The following is a 16,920-nucleotide window of genomic DNA, read 5'->3' as shown; positions in this document are numbered from 1 at the left end:
GTAAGGTATTTTCTCAGTTAATGATCAATGGCAAGAGCACAGCTCACAGTAGGTGGTCCTGGTTCTACAGGAAAGCAGACTGAGCAAGCCATGGGAAAGAAGCCACTAGCAGCGTTCCTCTATGACCCTCCATCAGCCCTTGCCTCCAGGTTCCTGCCCAGTTTGATTTCCTATCCTGACTTCCTTCAGTACTGAACAGCAATGTGAAAATGTAAGCTGAGCAAACCCTTTGCTTCCCAAGTTGTTTTTTGGTCATGGTGCTTAGTGTCGGAGTGAGTTAGGCCCTGACTAACACAGTAACCAAGATGGACTAATAATGAGGAGAAAAAAGCTGACAAGCATCTTTTCACTGTCTTTTTATACATGCCTTTGGTTTCTTCCCTGAAAAACTATCGTTTTGTTTGGCTCTAAAACATTTAAGTTGACAGCCTGAAGTAACCTTAATGTAAATCTAAATTACTATTTTATTTTTAATTTCTTATAGTGCTGGGGATTGAACCCTTGTACCTGTTAGACAAAAGCCCCCACCACTGAACTATGTCCCAACCTCTAGATGAAACTATTGTTTGTTTATAAAAACAATTCTGAATACAAGTGAGTAATAAATAATGCTATAATCTGCCAACTATTTTTTTTAACTTAAAAAGGAGTTTATTACTGAGTTTATTTAGCAGAACAATATTATGTTCTCACCAAGAACTTATTGCCTAACTAGTCGCAGGGTTTTGGTGAAATTAACAATACCAGACATGATTTTCAACTTGTGGAGAAGACTTTAACTCCATCAGAAACCATCTGGTAACCTCCATAACGTTCATCCCACTATTTCACGAATGGGACTATCTTGCCAGGTCAGTGTTACTACAGATGGATCTGTCCACGAATGGATTAAGTTATTGACTACTTTTCTACCCTGTAGTATTAATAGATCCTTCTTTTTTTTTTTTTTTTCTTTTTTTTCTTTTTGTAGATCCTTCTTCTACCACTGTGAAAGGAAAGTGTCTCGATCCATCTTCTTACAGTCTTATACAGTACCACTTATTTAAAATGTGGTAACTGAAAGGTTGTCCTAAAATTCAGACATAAACTTTAACTGCTATGTTGCCATTTACTATATTCAGTTCAAAATCAAACTATCTACAAAGAGCAAGACAACTTGTTTCTCATCCCCCCCACCTTTTTTTTGGTTGTAGCATATGCCTTTCTCTTTCCTCCCTCTGACCCTCCCGTGTTTGCTCTTCAATCTCCCTCTCAAATACATGGCATGCATATGTGTGTGTGTGTGTGTGTATACATACACACACATATATACACACATATATATGTATATACACACACATATATATGTATGTGTATATATGTATATTTAATATTATATATATTTCTTTAACAATATATAAAGCCTGCCGAGTCTGATTTTGTTGTCTGTATGTATATGATCTCAGAGCTGACCTCTTTGACTTGATAACAAATTACAGGCTCCTCTTTAGGATGAGCTAGCCCTCCCTCTCGGCAGTCATTTTTGCCTGTAGCCCTTCATCTAGAGGTGGGACTCTGAGAAATCTATGGGGTTTTCCTCTTTTTTTTTAAATTGGAAATCTCTGCATTTACATTTCAGATGCTGTCCCTTTCCCACAATCCCATCTCCCCTCCCATCTGCCAACTGTTAACAGAAGAAAACTATGCATCAAAGAAAGCATAATTATGCCATAGAAATTTCCACTGTTCTAAGTAAAACTCATACTGTTTTACTATTCTGTTTGATAAGCATAAGGCTCAAGACACTAACTAAACTACACAACAGCAAGACTTAGACTCATAGCAATGGGAAGGAGAGGGAGAGAGGGAAGAAGGAATAGAAATGGAAGTAGGTACTCTTTAATCTATAATGGGAATTACTTACATTTTGAAATTCAAGTAAAAGTGTTCGAATGAAGTAGTCTGTTCTTGCTTGTTCATTCTCCTAAAAAGATAAAAGCTCGTGAGCCTGGTGTAGTAACACATCTTTAATCCCAGCGCTCGACAGACGAAAGTAGAGGTAGGCATTGGATCTCTGTGAGTTCAAGTCCAGCCTGGTGTGCAAACCCTGTCTTGAAAAACAAAGTGTACTCATGCATGCAATTAAGCATGCATGCACACCTGTACACACACACACACACACACACACACACAGGTCCACAATCTAAAATTAACATTTAGAATTTCAGATGTATCTAATAGTTTTTAATGGTGCTAGAGACTAAGCCCGCCCCAAGGCCTTGCACGTGCTCGGATAAATACACTGAGCATATCCTCTGCTTCCTAATATTTTGTTGAATTTGTACTTACTTCACTCTCACCACGTTTTCTTTTCACAAGACTCTACATTCCCTTGTCACACTCAACACTCAATTTAAATGAGCAGCAACGAGGGAAAACCCCTTAGTTGTTATCTTATTTTGGTTTTAAGAAACATGCTCAACTTTGAGTCTAACACTGTCTCTTAGCCAGATCAGGAGGAAGCCTGACATTTGTCTGCTGCTGAGTTGTTTGTAACAGACAGTTAAGTCCAGTTACTAACAAGGACAGTATATGCTATTCATTAATAAAATACACAGCCACTATAATTCTAGCACGGGAAATCACTTCGTTCGTTCGTTCATTCTGTGGTTTTTCATGACAGGGTTTCTCTGTATAGTCCTGCCTGTCCTGAAACTCAATCTGGAGACCAGGCTGGACTCCAACTCAGAATTCTGCCTGTCTGTTTCTGTTGCTTCTCCTACCTCACCACCCAATTAAAGGCATGCACAACCATGTCCAACGCTGTTTTCATTTATTGATAAAAGGAAAGTGTATTTTACTTTTACCAAAAGGAGTCAAGAACATAGCACAGTTACTCATGCCTGTCACCCCACCATGTGGAAGACTAGGGTGGGAAGACTGCTGCTTCGAGTTTGAGGCAGATTTGGCTATAAATGATCTTTACTTTCAGGATGGCAATTCAAATTTAGCTTTATTTCTAACGTTAACATGTGAAGAAGAATAACGGTCAAGATTAACATTGAACACCTCAGTTTGCTCTTTTCTCACTTGATTAGAAGTGACAATACCAACTTCCAAAGAGTCCCATGTACATTGTCAAGGGATAGAAAAAGACTAACAGAATTACCACAGAGGTAAAGTACAGTCGTAAAAGTTGTTCTTAAAATGCCAAAGTTTAAAAGCAGTATAAACCATCAGTACTGATTACTATAAGTGAAAGTCTACATGGAATTAAGCACTAGGCTGGCAATTTAGTTGTTTATCAGTCTAGAATGCAGCTTTTCTGATTATATATTTATATTTAATGTATATAAAATAGGTATGGAGGCACCCTTCCCTATGTGTAGCTGTGACAGTGCACAAAGGTGGTGCATTGTTGGTGTCCTTCTTACCTGGCTGTGAACTATGTGAGCTACAATACCTGACCTGACAATACATGCCCCCTGATGCACCTGTGGCAGGAACGTTAGAGGAGCCCCTTTCATGAACCTAAGGTCTGCTCCAGAGAGTGAAAATCAAGCCTGACACTATAAACGGGCTGGACAGGTCATACATCCTAGGGAGAAACCACTTCTATTACTTTGCTAAATGGATAAACTACCTTCCAAAAATTGGTCTTTATATAAATACATCAGTGTGACTCTGAACCTTCAACAAAGAAACTTCTTTCTGCTGTAGATGGAGGTAATTACAGAGATTCTTAACCGACTAGAGAGCAGAGAGTAGACGATACAGAGTGCTCATCTCCAAGTGGGACATCTGTACCAGCCCCTCCCTCAAAGCTCAGGAACCACTACGGTAAGCAGGAAGCCTCAAGGAGCCAAAGGCTGGAGAGGACTGCTGTGAAACTCTTCCAGATGTAACAGGGCTGTTACCCACTGAACATCCCAAAACAAGATATACCTAATCAAACTTCCAACATGAAAGAAGAAGGCTTATACGGTCCTACTCGAAGGGGAGGGGCTGTTGCCAGCTGTCAGTTGCTGGGCAGGGACAGTTAATTTCCTTCAGGATGTAGTCTCTGGTAGTTTGTCTATGTTCTACTTTACTGCCCTACACCACACGCACCAACTGGATTCAGTGGATTAACAAGTCATGGAGTTGGGAGAAAGACAGGATTGGGGAGTCTGAAGGCCTGGAAAATGGGGCAGGGATGGAACTGATCAAAATATATTATACTTAGTAACAAAATTCTCAAAGAACAAATTTAAAAACAGATTTTAAAACAAATAAAGAGAGGTACTTACACAAGAAATTTTAAACGGTGCAAATGTTATGGGATCTTCTCCACACAAAGGCCAATAACGCTCACACTTTTTCTGTTGCCCAAAAGAGATTTAAAAAAAAAAAAAAACAAAAAAAACACAAAGTTCAGTAACTGTATGAAATTTCTTAAGCTGTTAGAATTATTTTAGACTTAGGGTAAAGAAGAAAGAGCACTGGTTGATTTAAGAAGTATTTGGGGAGCTGGAGAGATAGCTAAGGTCTCTTTCAGAGGATCCTGGTTCAATTCCCAGGATCCACATGGCAGTTTATCACTGTCTGTAGCTCCGGTTCCAGGGAATCTGGCACCCTCACAGACATGCATGCAAGCAAACACCAATGCACATGCAAACCAAAAAGGAATCATATCCAAAGAGAAGGACGCGGAGCAGCAGCAGCAGAAGCAGCAGCCAGTTTCTACTATTTGTGCTAATGTAATACTAATTTTCACCACTTAATACAATGAGCTCCTTAATGAAATAAAGAAAAAACCCTATACTTTTAACGGGACTTAAGAAAAACACTAAATGAGCCAGGTGTAGCACACATGCCTTTAATCCTAGCACCCAAGAGACAGAGGCACAGGCAGACCTTTGTGTTTGAGGCTGCCCTGTTCTACAAAGTGAGTTCCAAAACAGCTAGACTACCTAGAGAAACCCTCTCTTAAGACAGACAGACAGAAAGAAGGAAGGAAGGAAGGGAGGGAGAGAAGGAGGGAGGAAGGGAGGGAGGGAGAAGGAAGGAAGGAAGGAAGGAAGGAAGGAAGGAAGGAAGGAAGGAAGGAGGAGAAAACCACTAGATGAGTAAAATGTACATTTCCAACTATAAGTAAATGACAAAAGAATATTAACATTTACATAGAAAATCTGATTAGCCTTAAATTTTTGTATTTTATTATCTTTGTTTACCTTTTGTTCAACATCATTTAATACTGGCAAACAAATTTGTTACCAAGGAATAAAAGAAATAATTAAAATATAGCTCTTCCATTATTTATGATATGTATAGAACAAAGATGTGTCTTGCTTGTTGTGTTCCACATCTCTTACTGAAAAATTTTATAGCCAATTTTTAGAACTTAAAATCTATCCTTACTAATGAATCACACTAATATAAAGAACTTCAAATAAAGACACTACACAATTTATTCTTTAAGTTTGACTTGGGTGTTATATCTAGAAGTCAAACAAGTTTTGGTTAAGTACTAGTATTTGTAAACATATTACTGTCTTCTATAGTAAAAATTTCAGTACTGATGCTGTAGGACATCACAGTGGTCTGAAAACATCACTTACACAGAACATCAGCTAAAAATGGAAGCTTGTTTGGAAGCACCAGAGTGTTTGCTAGTGTTATATAAGGTTCTAGGTCCAATCTGAGCATTACCAATAAAAAATAAACCAAGCAAGGGTTTTCTTTTCTGAGCTTTGAAAATAGTATCAACAAAAGCTGGGCATACTGCACATGGCAAATCTCTGAGTTCTAGGACAACAGGGGGCTGCCCAGAGAAACACTGTCTTGAAATCGCCCCCTCCAAAAGTATAAACGAACAAATAAAGTAAGACAGTGGAGGTGGGAATGGGGAGATGGGTCAATGGATACAGTGCTTGCTCTGCAATCAGAAGCTGAATTTGGACCCCAGCACTCACTTAAAGTCAGGTATAGTGTACCCGTCTATAATGCCAGCACCGTAGGAGGACAGGATTCTGGACACTTGATGGCCAGTCCGTGTAGCTGAAATGGTAAGCTCCAAGTTTAGTGAGGAGCCTATCTCAAGCAAGGGAGAGAGAGGAAGCAGAGACAGACAGACAGACAGAAAAATACTAACTGGATGTTGACCTCTGGTTTTTCATACTTACATGTACATGTGACTCTACTAGTACACACATACATGTGCCTTTGTATGCACATATGTACACATACACACATATAGAGAGATATTAGATTTTGTAGAGACTGATCAGAATATTCACAATATTTTTAAGAGTGCTTTTTTTTTTTTTTTAATTCTGAGACAAGGTCTCATATACATTAACTGGCCTAAAACTCACTGTGTAAACGGACTTGGCCTCCGACCTGTGGCATGCTCCCTGCTCCTGCCTCCCAAGTGTTGGCATTACAAAGGTATGACACCATATACAGCTTAAACTGCTGACCACCAGAGCTACTTTAATATGCTCATTTGTTCAATTTTATTACCATTTTAAAAATTACTTTTTAGATAATAAATTACATTTGGCTTTAAATATCATGAGACATTTGAAAACTATACTCAACAATACACTTAATGTTAGTATAAGATGTATTTCTGAAACACAGAGAGTTTGTGCTCCATGGATCATATAAAATAGCAGAGCACAAAAGCTGTACCCTCTAACTACACGTGGTTAGATAACTGAAGTGATAATGACCAGGACCGTGTACCCCCAAATACATTGTGGAAACTGGCATACATACCCTTCCCATCTCAAATTCTCTACAGGCCATTACGATGATCTAAGGAGTTGGGGTGGGAGAAAGAAAAATATGTTAAAATAGTTTTACTTTAAAAAAAATACAGATGTCAATAATTATCTTTTATTCTGAGAAAAGTTTACTTGATCTATATTTAAAAAGTAATTTTAATGTTAAAAGTATTGGACAGGGGCTGGAGAGATCATGCCATTAAGAGAACTGTTCATCTAGAGGACCTGGTTTTGGTTCCCAGCACCCACATGGAATCTAGTAACTATCTGTAACTCCAGTTCCAGATGATCCAATACCCTTTTCTGACCTCTGTAAGCATTGTACACACATAACACATAAACATACATGCAGGCAAAACACACATAAAAATAAAATCTTAAGAATGAGCACAGGATAAATGAACTACCAAAATCATATCTTCTAAACAAGAACAAATTAAAGTGACTTCATTTAAAATGACTTATTTAGTTCACATTAAACTCTAATATGACTTATTTATTTTTTATTTTTGAGTCATACTAAAGTACTGTTAGGGTATTTACCTAATTTAGGATTATTCTTAACCAAATACTAAAGCACATTTAAATATAAATTTTTTTGTTTTTTTTTAAAGATTTATTTATTTAGTGTATATGAGTACACTGTAGCTGTTTCAGACACACCAGAAAGAGTATCAGATCCCATTACAGATGGTTGCGAGCCACCATGTGGTTGCTGGGAATTGAACTCAGGACCTCTGGAAGAGCAGTCAGTGCTCTTAACCGCTGAGCCATCTCTCCAGCCCCTAAATATAAATTTCTAAAGGTTGAATTTGTTAAAATTAACCACTTCTAAATGTTATGCTATCTGCTTTCATTTTATAGAAGCATTTTATATTTAAAATATAAAAGTTGGAAAATGTAATATTAAAACTGTTATGTATATATCATTAAACCACTGTAACTTCTATTGTACTCATCTATCCTTCTATCACCTTATTTATAAAGGCATTCCAATACCTTAGTATGCAGTAGATATCAGCATACTAAATAACTCAGCATACATATTATAGAGCTCAGTAACACTTGTTTAATATAGTTTCTCTTGAAAATACATAGCAACAAAATATAAATCTTAAGTGACATTTCTCCAAATCTTGGCAAATGTGTACTTCTGTAAATCCAACCTTCTATGCAGACATTCTATGTTCCCATTATCCAGAAAATGTGTTCCTGCTTTAAATCTCACTTTGAAATGAAATGGTCAGCAAACACTAGCACTGCTATTCCACTGGCCTTTGATTAATCTCTCAAAGGGGAACGGAGCATGCCAATGCATTAGAATCACTGCAACGCCACAGAAAAAGCCATTGTAACATTCGTGAGAAAGGAATGAGAGCTCCTTGTCACGGGCTTTCCACAGCCACATAGCAAGAGCAGACTCCAATGACGATGCCCAGCACCACAGATGGCTTCACAGGATCCTACGAGCCATAGTTTCTTGCTTTCAAACGTAAGGACACACTATGTCCCTCTATCCAAAAGAGCCAAACGGAACTAAAATGCTAACAGTTCAGATACACATCCCACTGAATGAACAGGGGTGGGGAGACTGGTTCTTTAAATTCTTCTATACGTACTTCACTTCTTAATAATTTACAGTTAATATATTTACATCTATTTTCCTAGGAAGAGGGACCCAAAATATTCTACTTTAAGACAAAAGTTAAAAGATAAGGCTGTTAAGGCCAGCATAACTGTCCTTTGAGAGGCTCCCCAGCAGCCAATGGAAAGAGAGGCAGAGGCCCACAGCCAACCTTGGATGGAGCTCTCAGAGGAGTATTATGGAAGAGTTGGGGGAAGGACTGAGGGACCTGAAGAGGTCAGGAGCTCCACAGGAAGACCAACACAGTCAACTGACCTCGGCCCCTGGGGAATCCCACAGGCTGAACCACCAACCGAAGAGCAAGCACAGCCTGGACCTAGGCCTCCATGCACATATGCAACAGATGAGCATCTTGGTCCCCAACTACAGCAGTGGGGCTCTCCCTGAATTGATTGCCTGCCTGCCTGTAGATCCGGTTCCCCTAAGTGGACGGCCTTGTCTGGCCTCAGTGTGAGAGAATGTACCTAATCCTGCAGTGACCTGATGTGTGTATGTGGGGGTCCTCCATCTTAAAAGAGAAGGGGAGGGCGGAATGAAGAGAGGAAGGAATGGGGGGGTAGTTGGGAGGAGAAGGTGAGCTGATATTGGAATATAAAATGAAAAAATTAAAAAGATAAATCTAAAATGAGAAAAAGAAAAAAAGCCATGCCTGTCATGGATAGAGGAAAGGCGTACTAACAACTGGTGGCTGCTTGAAGGGGAACACAGTCTTTTCTTTTTATTATTATTTTTTAATTAAAAAGTTTAAATTTTACTTATGAATGGGTCTTTTGCTTTCATGGTATGTCTGTGAGCTACATACATGCCTAAGTGCCCACAGATGTCACAGAAGGCCCTGGAACTGGAGTTACAGATGGTTGTAAGCTACCATTTGGCTGCTGAGAATCAAAACTTGGTCTTCTGGAAGAGCAGCCCGTGTTCTCAACTACTGAGTCAGGTTTTAGGGATCTAGTCTTTGGCAGGCTCAGCAGGCGTCAGTGTGAGGCTCCATGGGAAGCACTAATGGGAAGAAACTGGAAGGTGACCATGTTCCACCCTTAGGTGGGATCTGAGGAAATGGAAGAGGCGCTAAATAAAGGGGTAGGGCAAATATGGACGGAAATACACGGAGTGTGTGCATGCATTTTTAAGCAATAAATTAAAAACACTGCATTTACTATTTTTTTAAAAAGAGTATGCCTATATTATCAATCGTTTTGTCAGTCTATGCAAACATTAATTTTTTTTATCATTGGTTGACTTAGAACAAAACTTAAACTGTAGTCACATTTTTCTTAAAATATTTGAACTACTTTGTAAGAATTTAATGAGCCATCTTCAAAGGTAGTTTTTGTCTTTTCCAGAAATGTCACTACACTTAAAAAAACTATACCTAAAAAGTTGTCTTACAGGGGTTGGAGAGATTGCTCAGAGGTTAAGAATACTGACTGACTGCTCTTTTAGAAGACACGGGTGCAATTCCCAGCACCCACATGACAGCTCACGGCTGTGTAACTCCAGTTCCAGAGGATCTGACACCCTCACATAAACATATATACAAACAAAATACCAATTCACATAAGATAAAAATGAATAAAATCATTAAAAACAACATAAAACAAACAAACAAACAAAAAAAAAACCTAGACGGGCTGGCGTGGAATAGTTAAGAGCACTGGCTGCTCTTTCTGAGGACCTGGGTTGAATTCCCAGCAGGCACATGAAAGCTCATGTGCCTATAACCTGCCTATAACTCTTCCTGGGCTTTGGACACCCTTACACACACATACATGCAGGCAACATACCAATGCACATAAAATAAAAATAAATTATCAAAAAGTCGCCTTAATTCTTTCTCAGTAAGATACCTAATATCATTAGATCTCAAAATCTATTAGAGTCAGTCACTTACCACAACATTATACTCCCATATCATCCTCCAGAAGTCTATGACTGTATTTGCCAAAGGCCCTTGGGTTGCCACGTATGCTTTTGGCCCATACACACCCTAAAAGAGTAAAATGTAAACTTTATATTTACTATGATTATCAAGAGTATTTCATTAAGGCTTCAAATTTTATTAGTAAAGCCATTTTCTTTCACAGAGTATAAAACATGGCAAAAAAAAAAAAAAAAAACAACAACAAAAAAAAAAACAAAACCCAATTTATTTTAGCTTTTGCTAGTCAATAGTATGTTCGTATTACTAGATATATTGTACAAAATTGGCAATTAAAACGTAAGAAATAAAAACAAAATCCTTGGTATGATGGTGCATGCCTTTAATCCCAGCACTCAGAAGGCAGAGGCCTCCTACTCTGTGATCTTTGGAGTTTGAGGCCAACCTGGTTTATATGGTTAGCTCTAGGACAGCTAGGACTATTTAATAGAGAGGCTCTGTTTCAGAAAGCAACAACAACAAAAACTTAATACCTAGCCAGAAGTAAAAAGAAAAAAAGAATTAACCCTAAATAAAAACACAAAAGCACAGTTTGAATCTAAGAATACTAAACTAGTTAGCAGATCTTCCCATGGCCACATTAAGAATGTACCCAAAGTGAGAGCATGCTCAGGATCTACTATATGGGTTTGAATTAATAAGCTAACAATAGATAAAATAAGATATCTGACTAAAATAAACTAACTGGGATATAACTGAGTCAGTGCCCTAAGAATAGCTAAGACTAGAACTCTTGCAGAGCTTGGTGGCTCATGTCTTTAATGCCAGCACTAGGGGAGGCAGAAGCAGGTGGATCTCTGAGTTCAAGAATAACTTGGTCTACAGAGTAACTTCCAAGACAGCCAAAGCTACACAGAGAAATTGTCTTGAAAAACAAACAAAACAAATCTAGAAGAACTCAGCACACATACAGATGTATATAGACAGTACTTGAAATATAATATCCACTTTTTATTTAATCCATAAATTTCTTAGTGTAGTAACCAAGTTTATTTTGTTAAAAGACTTATCTGAAGCCATATTTGTCCAACACTACAAACACAATATTAATTTTTCCACTCAATATCTTTTATTATCAACAAAATACCTAATAAAATATATGACTGCTAATATAAGTCATTGAAAAGCTGTGACAGTTGTATAATTAGACTAAGAAACACAACATAGCCTAGAGAACAAATTAAAGCCTTTATTTAAACTCAAGTCTCACAGGAGGCTGCATCTCTTCCTTGATAACATTATAGAAAACTGACAGGCTGGGCACAGAACAAGCTCACAACCTTACTACCAGGGAATGGAAAGCAAGAGAATTTCAGGTTCCAAGCCAGCCTGGGCTACATAAAGAAATTGTGTCTCAAATCAACCAACCACCCACCTAGCTACCACTTAAGTGTCTAAGTCTAACGGGAGTTATCTAACAAGATACCTACCACTTTATTTTTATTTACACATATACTGTTTTTATTTACATATTCATTCATTCACGTATGTATGTATGTATGTATGTATGTATGTATGTATGTATGTATGTATGTATTTATTTTTAAACTGTCACATTCTTTAGCTCATGCTGGCCTTGAATTTACAGCAATCCTCTGACCTCAGCTTCCTGAATGTTGGGATCACAGGCACACACATGATCTTGAGTTGTCATAGTAACGTGTAACAATTACAAAACCTTTATCACCTAGTAATTTCAGCACTATTAGTTTATCCTAAGAAATTGTTCAAAAGAACAGTGTTCATTGTAATTTCATTACCAAGGAAAACTGGAAACTATCATATGGCTTAACAATGTATAGGTACAATGAGTATCTAAAATGAAAGACAATTTACAGAATGACCTAACAGGTAGTGCTTATAAGCCTTTGATGTAAAAGCAGTAAACAGAAAACTGTCTCTGCTATTCCATATATGGTCTGATCCATGTGGCGAAGGCAGCTATAAGAAAAGCAAGTAAGATGTGGTTTTCTTTTTATTCCCTATTAGGACCATGTTGGGTAGTTAACAACTTTGATAAAATCACTATATAGGAAGACATTAAGTGTAGCAAGGAAACCTCCCTCCATTTTCATACGTACCTTAATAAAATTTGCATTGATATAATCTGAATCTTGGGATGGAGTCTTCAAAGTCAACTTAACTCGGCTGTGATCAACTACAAAAGAGAAAGATTTTTATAACTTATGTCTAGGTGGCATCCCCGTGTTCCTTTTCTAGCTTTTTGTGGCAGGGCCTCACAATGTAGCACACAAAGCCACTGAACTATTGTCAGCCACAAGTGCTGGGATTACAAATATATCATCATATTTATTCTGAAAAATAAAAAGTTTTAGGTACCAGGAGGGTAATTTCTAAAAACAACAACAAAAAACTTTGAGAAAAGCAACAAAGAATGTAAATAAGTATATTAAAGATACATTCAGAATTATATCTGGAACTTTAAAAATATAAAACAGTAGGCATTGACCCAAATTAACTAGGGTAGTGTCTACGAAATTAAACCTGAGCATGGTTTGTTTGTTTATTTGTTTTTAATTTAAGCTTTATTTTTAATCCTAGCATTTATCAAGTAAAGGCAGCTGGGGTCTGAGAGTTCCAGGTCACCTGGTCTATAATTCTATGACATACAGGATTATACAGAGAAACCCTATCTTGAAACAAATGTTATGTGTCTGGGTGTTCTGCCTGCGTCTGTGTGTGGGTCTCCTGGACCTGGAGTTCTAGCAGGCGTGAGCTATGACACCGGGCTGGAAAAGCGGGTCCAGACCTCTGCGGGAACAGCCGCTGCTGAGCCATCCTGCTCCACAGCTCAAACCGCAGAACTCCCTAACGACTGCTTCTTTTCCAAAGTTCTAATCAAGAAACCTCTTTCATATTTCACAGAAATTATAAAAACTAAATAATTACGGTCAATGAGTTAAAATACCAAAGTATAACAGGATTGGAAAAAAATTAGACATGTAAGAAAAAAAAATCAATCTTTTATCTTCCAATATTGGGCTTTGTTTTCTTTTTATCTGTATTAATGAGTTATATAAATCCTTACTCATCTTCTATATTTATTTATTTACTTATTTTTATACTAGGGGGCATGGGCCACTAATGAACGTGTGTATCAGAGGATGAACTGTGGTAGTTGGTTCTTTCCTTCCACCATGTGGATTCTGGAAACAACTCAGGTCATCAGATTTGGCAGCAAGTAAGTTAATTCATGCAGCCAGCTCATCAGCCTTTATGTTGATTTAAAAAACATTTAGGTCGGGCATAAGGGCACACGCCTTTGAACCTAGTACTCGAGAGGCAGAAGCAGGAGGATCTCTGTGAGTTTGAGGCCAGCCTATATACCGAGTTCTAGGGTACCAGAGAGCCTATTTCAAAACAACAAAAGTCCAAAACCTTATAACCCCCCCCCAAAAAAAACTACAAAAGACTTTAGATTTAGACAAAAATTGCAAAAATAATGTAAAGTTATAGCAACTTGCTACTGAGATTCCTAATAATAGTTTAAAATTTGGTGGGTATGGATATTTCAACTAGGATCTTGCTATATGGTCCACACTAGCTTCAAACCCAGATTCTTTGTACTTAGCCTCCGAAGTGCTGGGATTATAGGAATATCCCTATGCCTGGCTAAACACTAATATCCTGTATAAACACAGCATAATTACCAAACCCAGAAAATTCAGTCATTAAACAAGCAACCATTTTAAACCATTTTCCCGATGTTTTCCAAGATTATACATAGATTGAGTTACTGCTTCTCTTTTGTCTTTTCCAATTACAAGTTTTCCTAATTTCTGACTTTTGACCAGGAAGGGAATTATATATTTGGGGGACTAATACCATAAGACTGAGAACTGGAGAGAGGGCTGGGTGGTTCTAGGCCATTGCTGCTTTGCAGAGGATCGCAGTGATTCTCAATGCCCCTACCAGATGGCTCACAACCATTTGTAACTCCAGCTTCAAGGGATCTGAACTCTGGCCTCCCCAGAGGACCTGCATACATGTGGTACACATAAACTCACACAGGCACAAACATGTATGTACATGTTCACATACAGAAAAAAAAGTACTACCACAGAGTTAAGTTTGTTCTTAATGTATAACATCATGGTTGAAGTTCATGAGGTCCATACACATCTTATTATTTGTAATTTAAAGGAACCTAACACCTGGTTGACATAGCATGAGAACTGCCTGATACTACCTCTGGATTAGAAAGGATCAGAACACGTGCACTGTAACTATGACTATAGTATTATGGCCTTCTAACCCACAAGACAATGAATCAGAAAGCCAATAAACATACAGCCCCCCCCCCCAGCAATGGCAACACCTATGCAAAAACTAAACTATAACAAGGTCAACTATAACAAATAACTTATTTGTTATTGGTTCAAATATTATATAAAGCACTAAAGTTCTTTATACTTATTTTTGAGGCTAAAATTTTTATTTTGGAAATTTGTAGGAAGAGACATAAGAAAGATATACTAGTAATCTCTATGCAAACTATTTCTCTCTAAATATTTTCCAGGCACTAGAATGGCTACACGTTTACTAGTGCTCTGACGCTGGTTTCATTCACACTACATGGCCTCCTTTTTTAAAGTACCATTCTGGAAAAAAAACAGGTTCTAAACATGCTGCTTCTGACACATGAGGCTAACTATTTGGTCAGGAGAATGCTGATTAACTATATAACGCTTCCTCTTGCTATGTTCCCCAGTAATAAGGGATTCCAGTTAATAACTGTTACCCATACGGTACTCCACTCTCTAGTACCTCAAAGGTACAACAACTGGTTCCAAAATGGTAGTTGAGACCATCAGCCTACATGCAGGGTGGGAATTACTTCCTCACTTTAAAAAGTTTTAAGATGAAAAACATTTAATACACAAGGTGAAATAATATATTCCTATTTTAACAATAAAATAGGTGGAATATCTATAATTCACAAACTCCAAAGGCTTTCTCAATTTTAGCCCTTACAAACAAGAAAACATAGGTAAATAATCTTTTATCTAACAGGACACAAAGAAATTTAATTCTAGGAATAGTTTCTGGGATCCAGGATGTATTAAGAACTCTTGCTGGGCACTGGCCCACACTTGTAATCTCAGCACTTGGGAGGCCTAAGGCAAGAGAAATCAAGAGCTTGGGCCAACCTGAACCAAAAAGTGTGAGAGCTCTATCTCAAACCCAAGCAGGAACAACAAAAGGAATTCTTATAACACAGTAAGATTAAAATAAAGTTTCGCTAAAGAATTAGCTAGCAGCACATGAAAAGCTTTAAGTTAGAAACATCATGAAGCACTAGAGAAACTATAATCAAGTTTCAGTGGCTAAAGCAGCTGAGTGCTTGTTGAGTACATATCCTCAGAACCCACAAAAATGCCAGGGGCATGTGATGGTCCACTCGTAATTCCAACCTCAGAGGGTAGAGACAGGACCCTGAACAAGCTAGACAGTGAGACTAGTCTTAACACTGAGCTCTGAACTTCATTGAGACTTTGCTTCAAAATGAAGAACAATTGAGGAAAATCACCAGTATCGACTGCATGCTTCTAGAGGCAAGCACGTATGAATGTAACAAACCCACAAACAAGGAAAGAAAAGGAAAGTTCTGCAGCCAACAGTAATGGTTCACACCTCTAACTCCAGCTGCTCAGGAGGCTGAGGCAGGAAGAACGCACGAAGCTAGTACCTTAATACCAAGTGGACACAACCTCAAGCAAAAATCCAACAGCTTAGTGTTGGTAGAAATGTGGGCAGCTGGTGCTTACACACTACTGTTGGGAATAGAAAGAGGATAGTGACTTCGGAATAAACTTATCACAATTTCTTAAAAAGCTAAACAGAAGCTAGATGTTGTGGTGCATGCCTATAGGTCCAGTACTATAAGGCTGAGGCAGGAGGATGAAGAATTCAGAAGCCAGCATAGGTTACACAGCAACTTGCTGCCTCATAAAACCAAAAAAGGCTAAAGATAAACTTCTGTAGGTCTTCAGTTATAGTCCTACATATGACTTAAGAATAAAATTGTATTTATACAAAAAAAAAAACCTTGATCACTGGGCAGTGGTGGTGCACACATTTAATCCCAGCACTCAGGAGGCAAAGGCAGGCAGATCTCTGTGAGTTTATAGCTAGCTTGGTCTACCAGGGCTGTATAGAGAAACCCGGTCTCAAAAGAGCCCCCACTCCCCCAAATGAATAAACAAAATATAATATAGTCACAGAATATTCCTCAATACTAAAAAGAAATTAACTGCTAATACTAGAAATTAATAACCTAAGTATAACTTGAAAAATGTGCTGAGTTAATGATATTGAGCAAATATTACATGGTCTCTATGCTAAATTTCTCAAAGAACAAAATCTACACTCAAAAAGCATACAAGCAGCTGCCTGGGACTAAATACAGAACTTCTGAAAGTAACGACATACCCTAAAACTGGATTGGGCTTGTCACTGCATGACATGTTTACTTTGAAAATTAATTATGTACTTAAAATGGATAACTTTTATGGTATAGAAATTATATGTTAAAGCTGTTTAAAAGTATGTGCACATGCAAACAA

The 16,920-nt window shown here is 37.9% G+C and overlaps 1 protein-coding gene across 1 annotated transcript in view; it reads right to left on the bottom strand.

The window, feature by feature from the left end:
- Positions 1-16,920, bottom strand: part of PTPN12 (protein tyrosine phosphatase non-receptor type 12) — a 63,936-nt gene that overhangs the window by 22,244 nt on the left and 24,772 nt on the right. Inside the window, exons 3-7 of the mRNA XM_080936403.1 lie at positions 12,415-12,491; positions 10,286-10,381; positions 6,742-6,780; positions 4,269-4,340; positions 1,904-1,963 (exon numbers count right to left, since the gene is read on the bottom strand). Of these exons, the coding sequence (XP_080792529.1) occupies positions 1,904-1,963; positions 4,269-4,340; positions 6,742-6,780; positions 10,286-10,381; positions 12,415-12,491 (344 nt within the window). The remainder of the gene's footprint in view (positions 1-1,903; positions 1,964-4,268; positions 4,341-6,741; positions 6,781-10,285; positions 10,382-12,414; positions 12,492-16,920) is intronic.

The sequence above is a fragment of the Micromys minutus genome (genome assembly GCF_963924665.1).
Source record: "Micromys minutus genome assembly, chromosome: 23".
NCBI lineage: Eukaryota > Metazoa > Chordata > Mammalia > Rodentia > Muridae > Micromys > Micromys minutus.
This window is presented reverse-complemented; position numbering and strand designations above follow the sequence as displayed.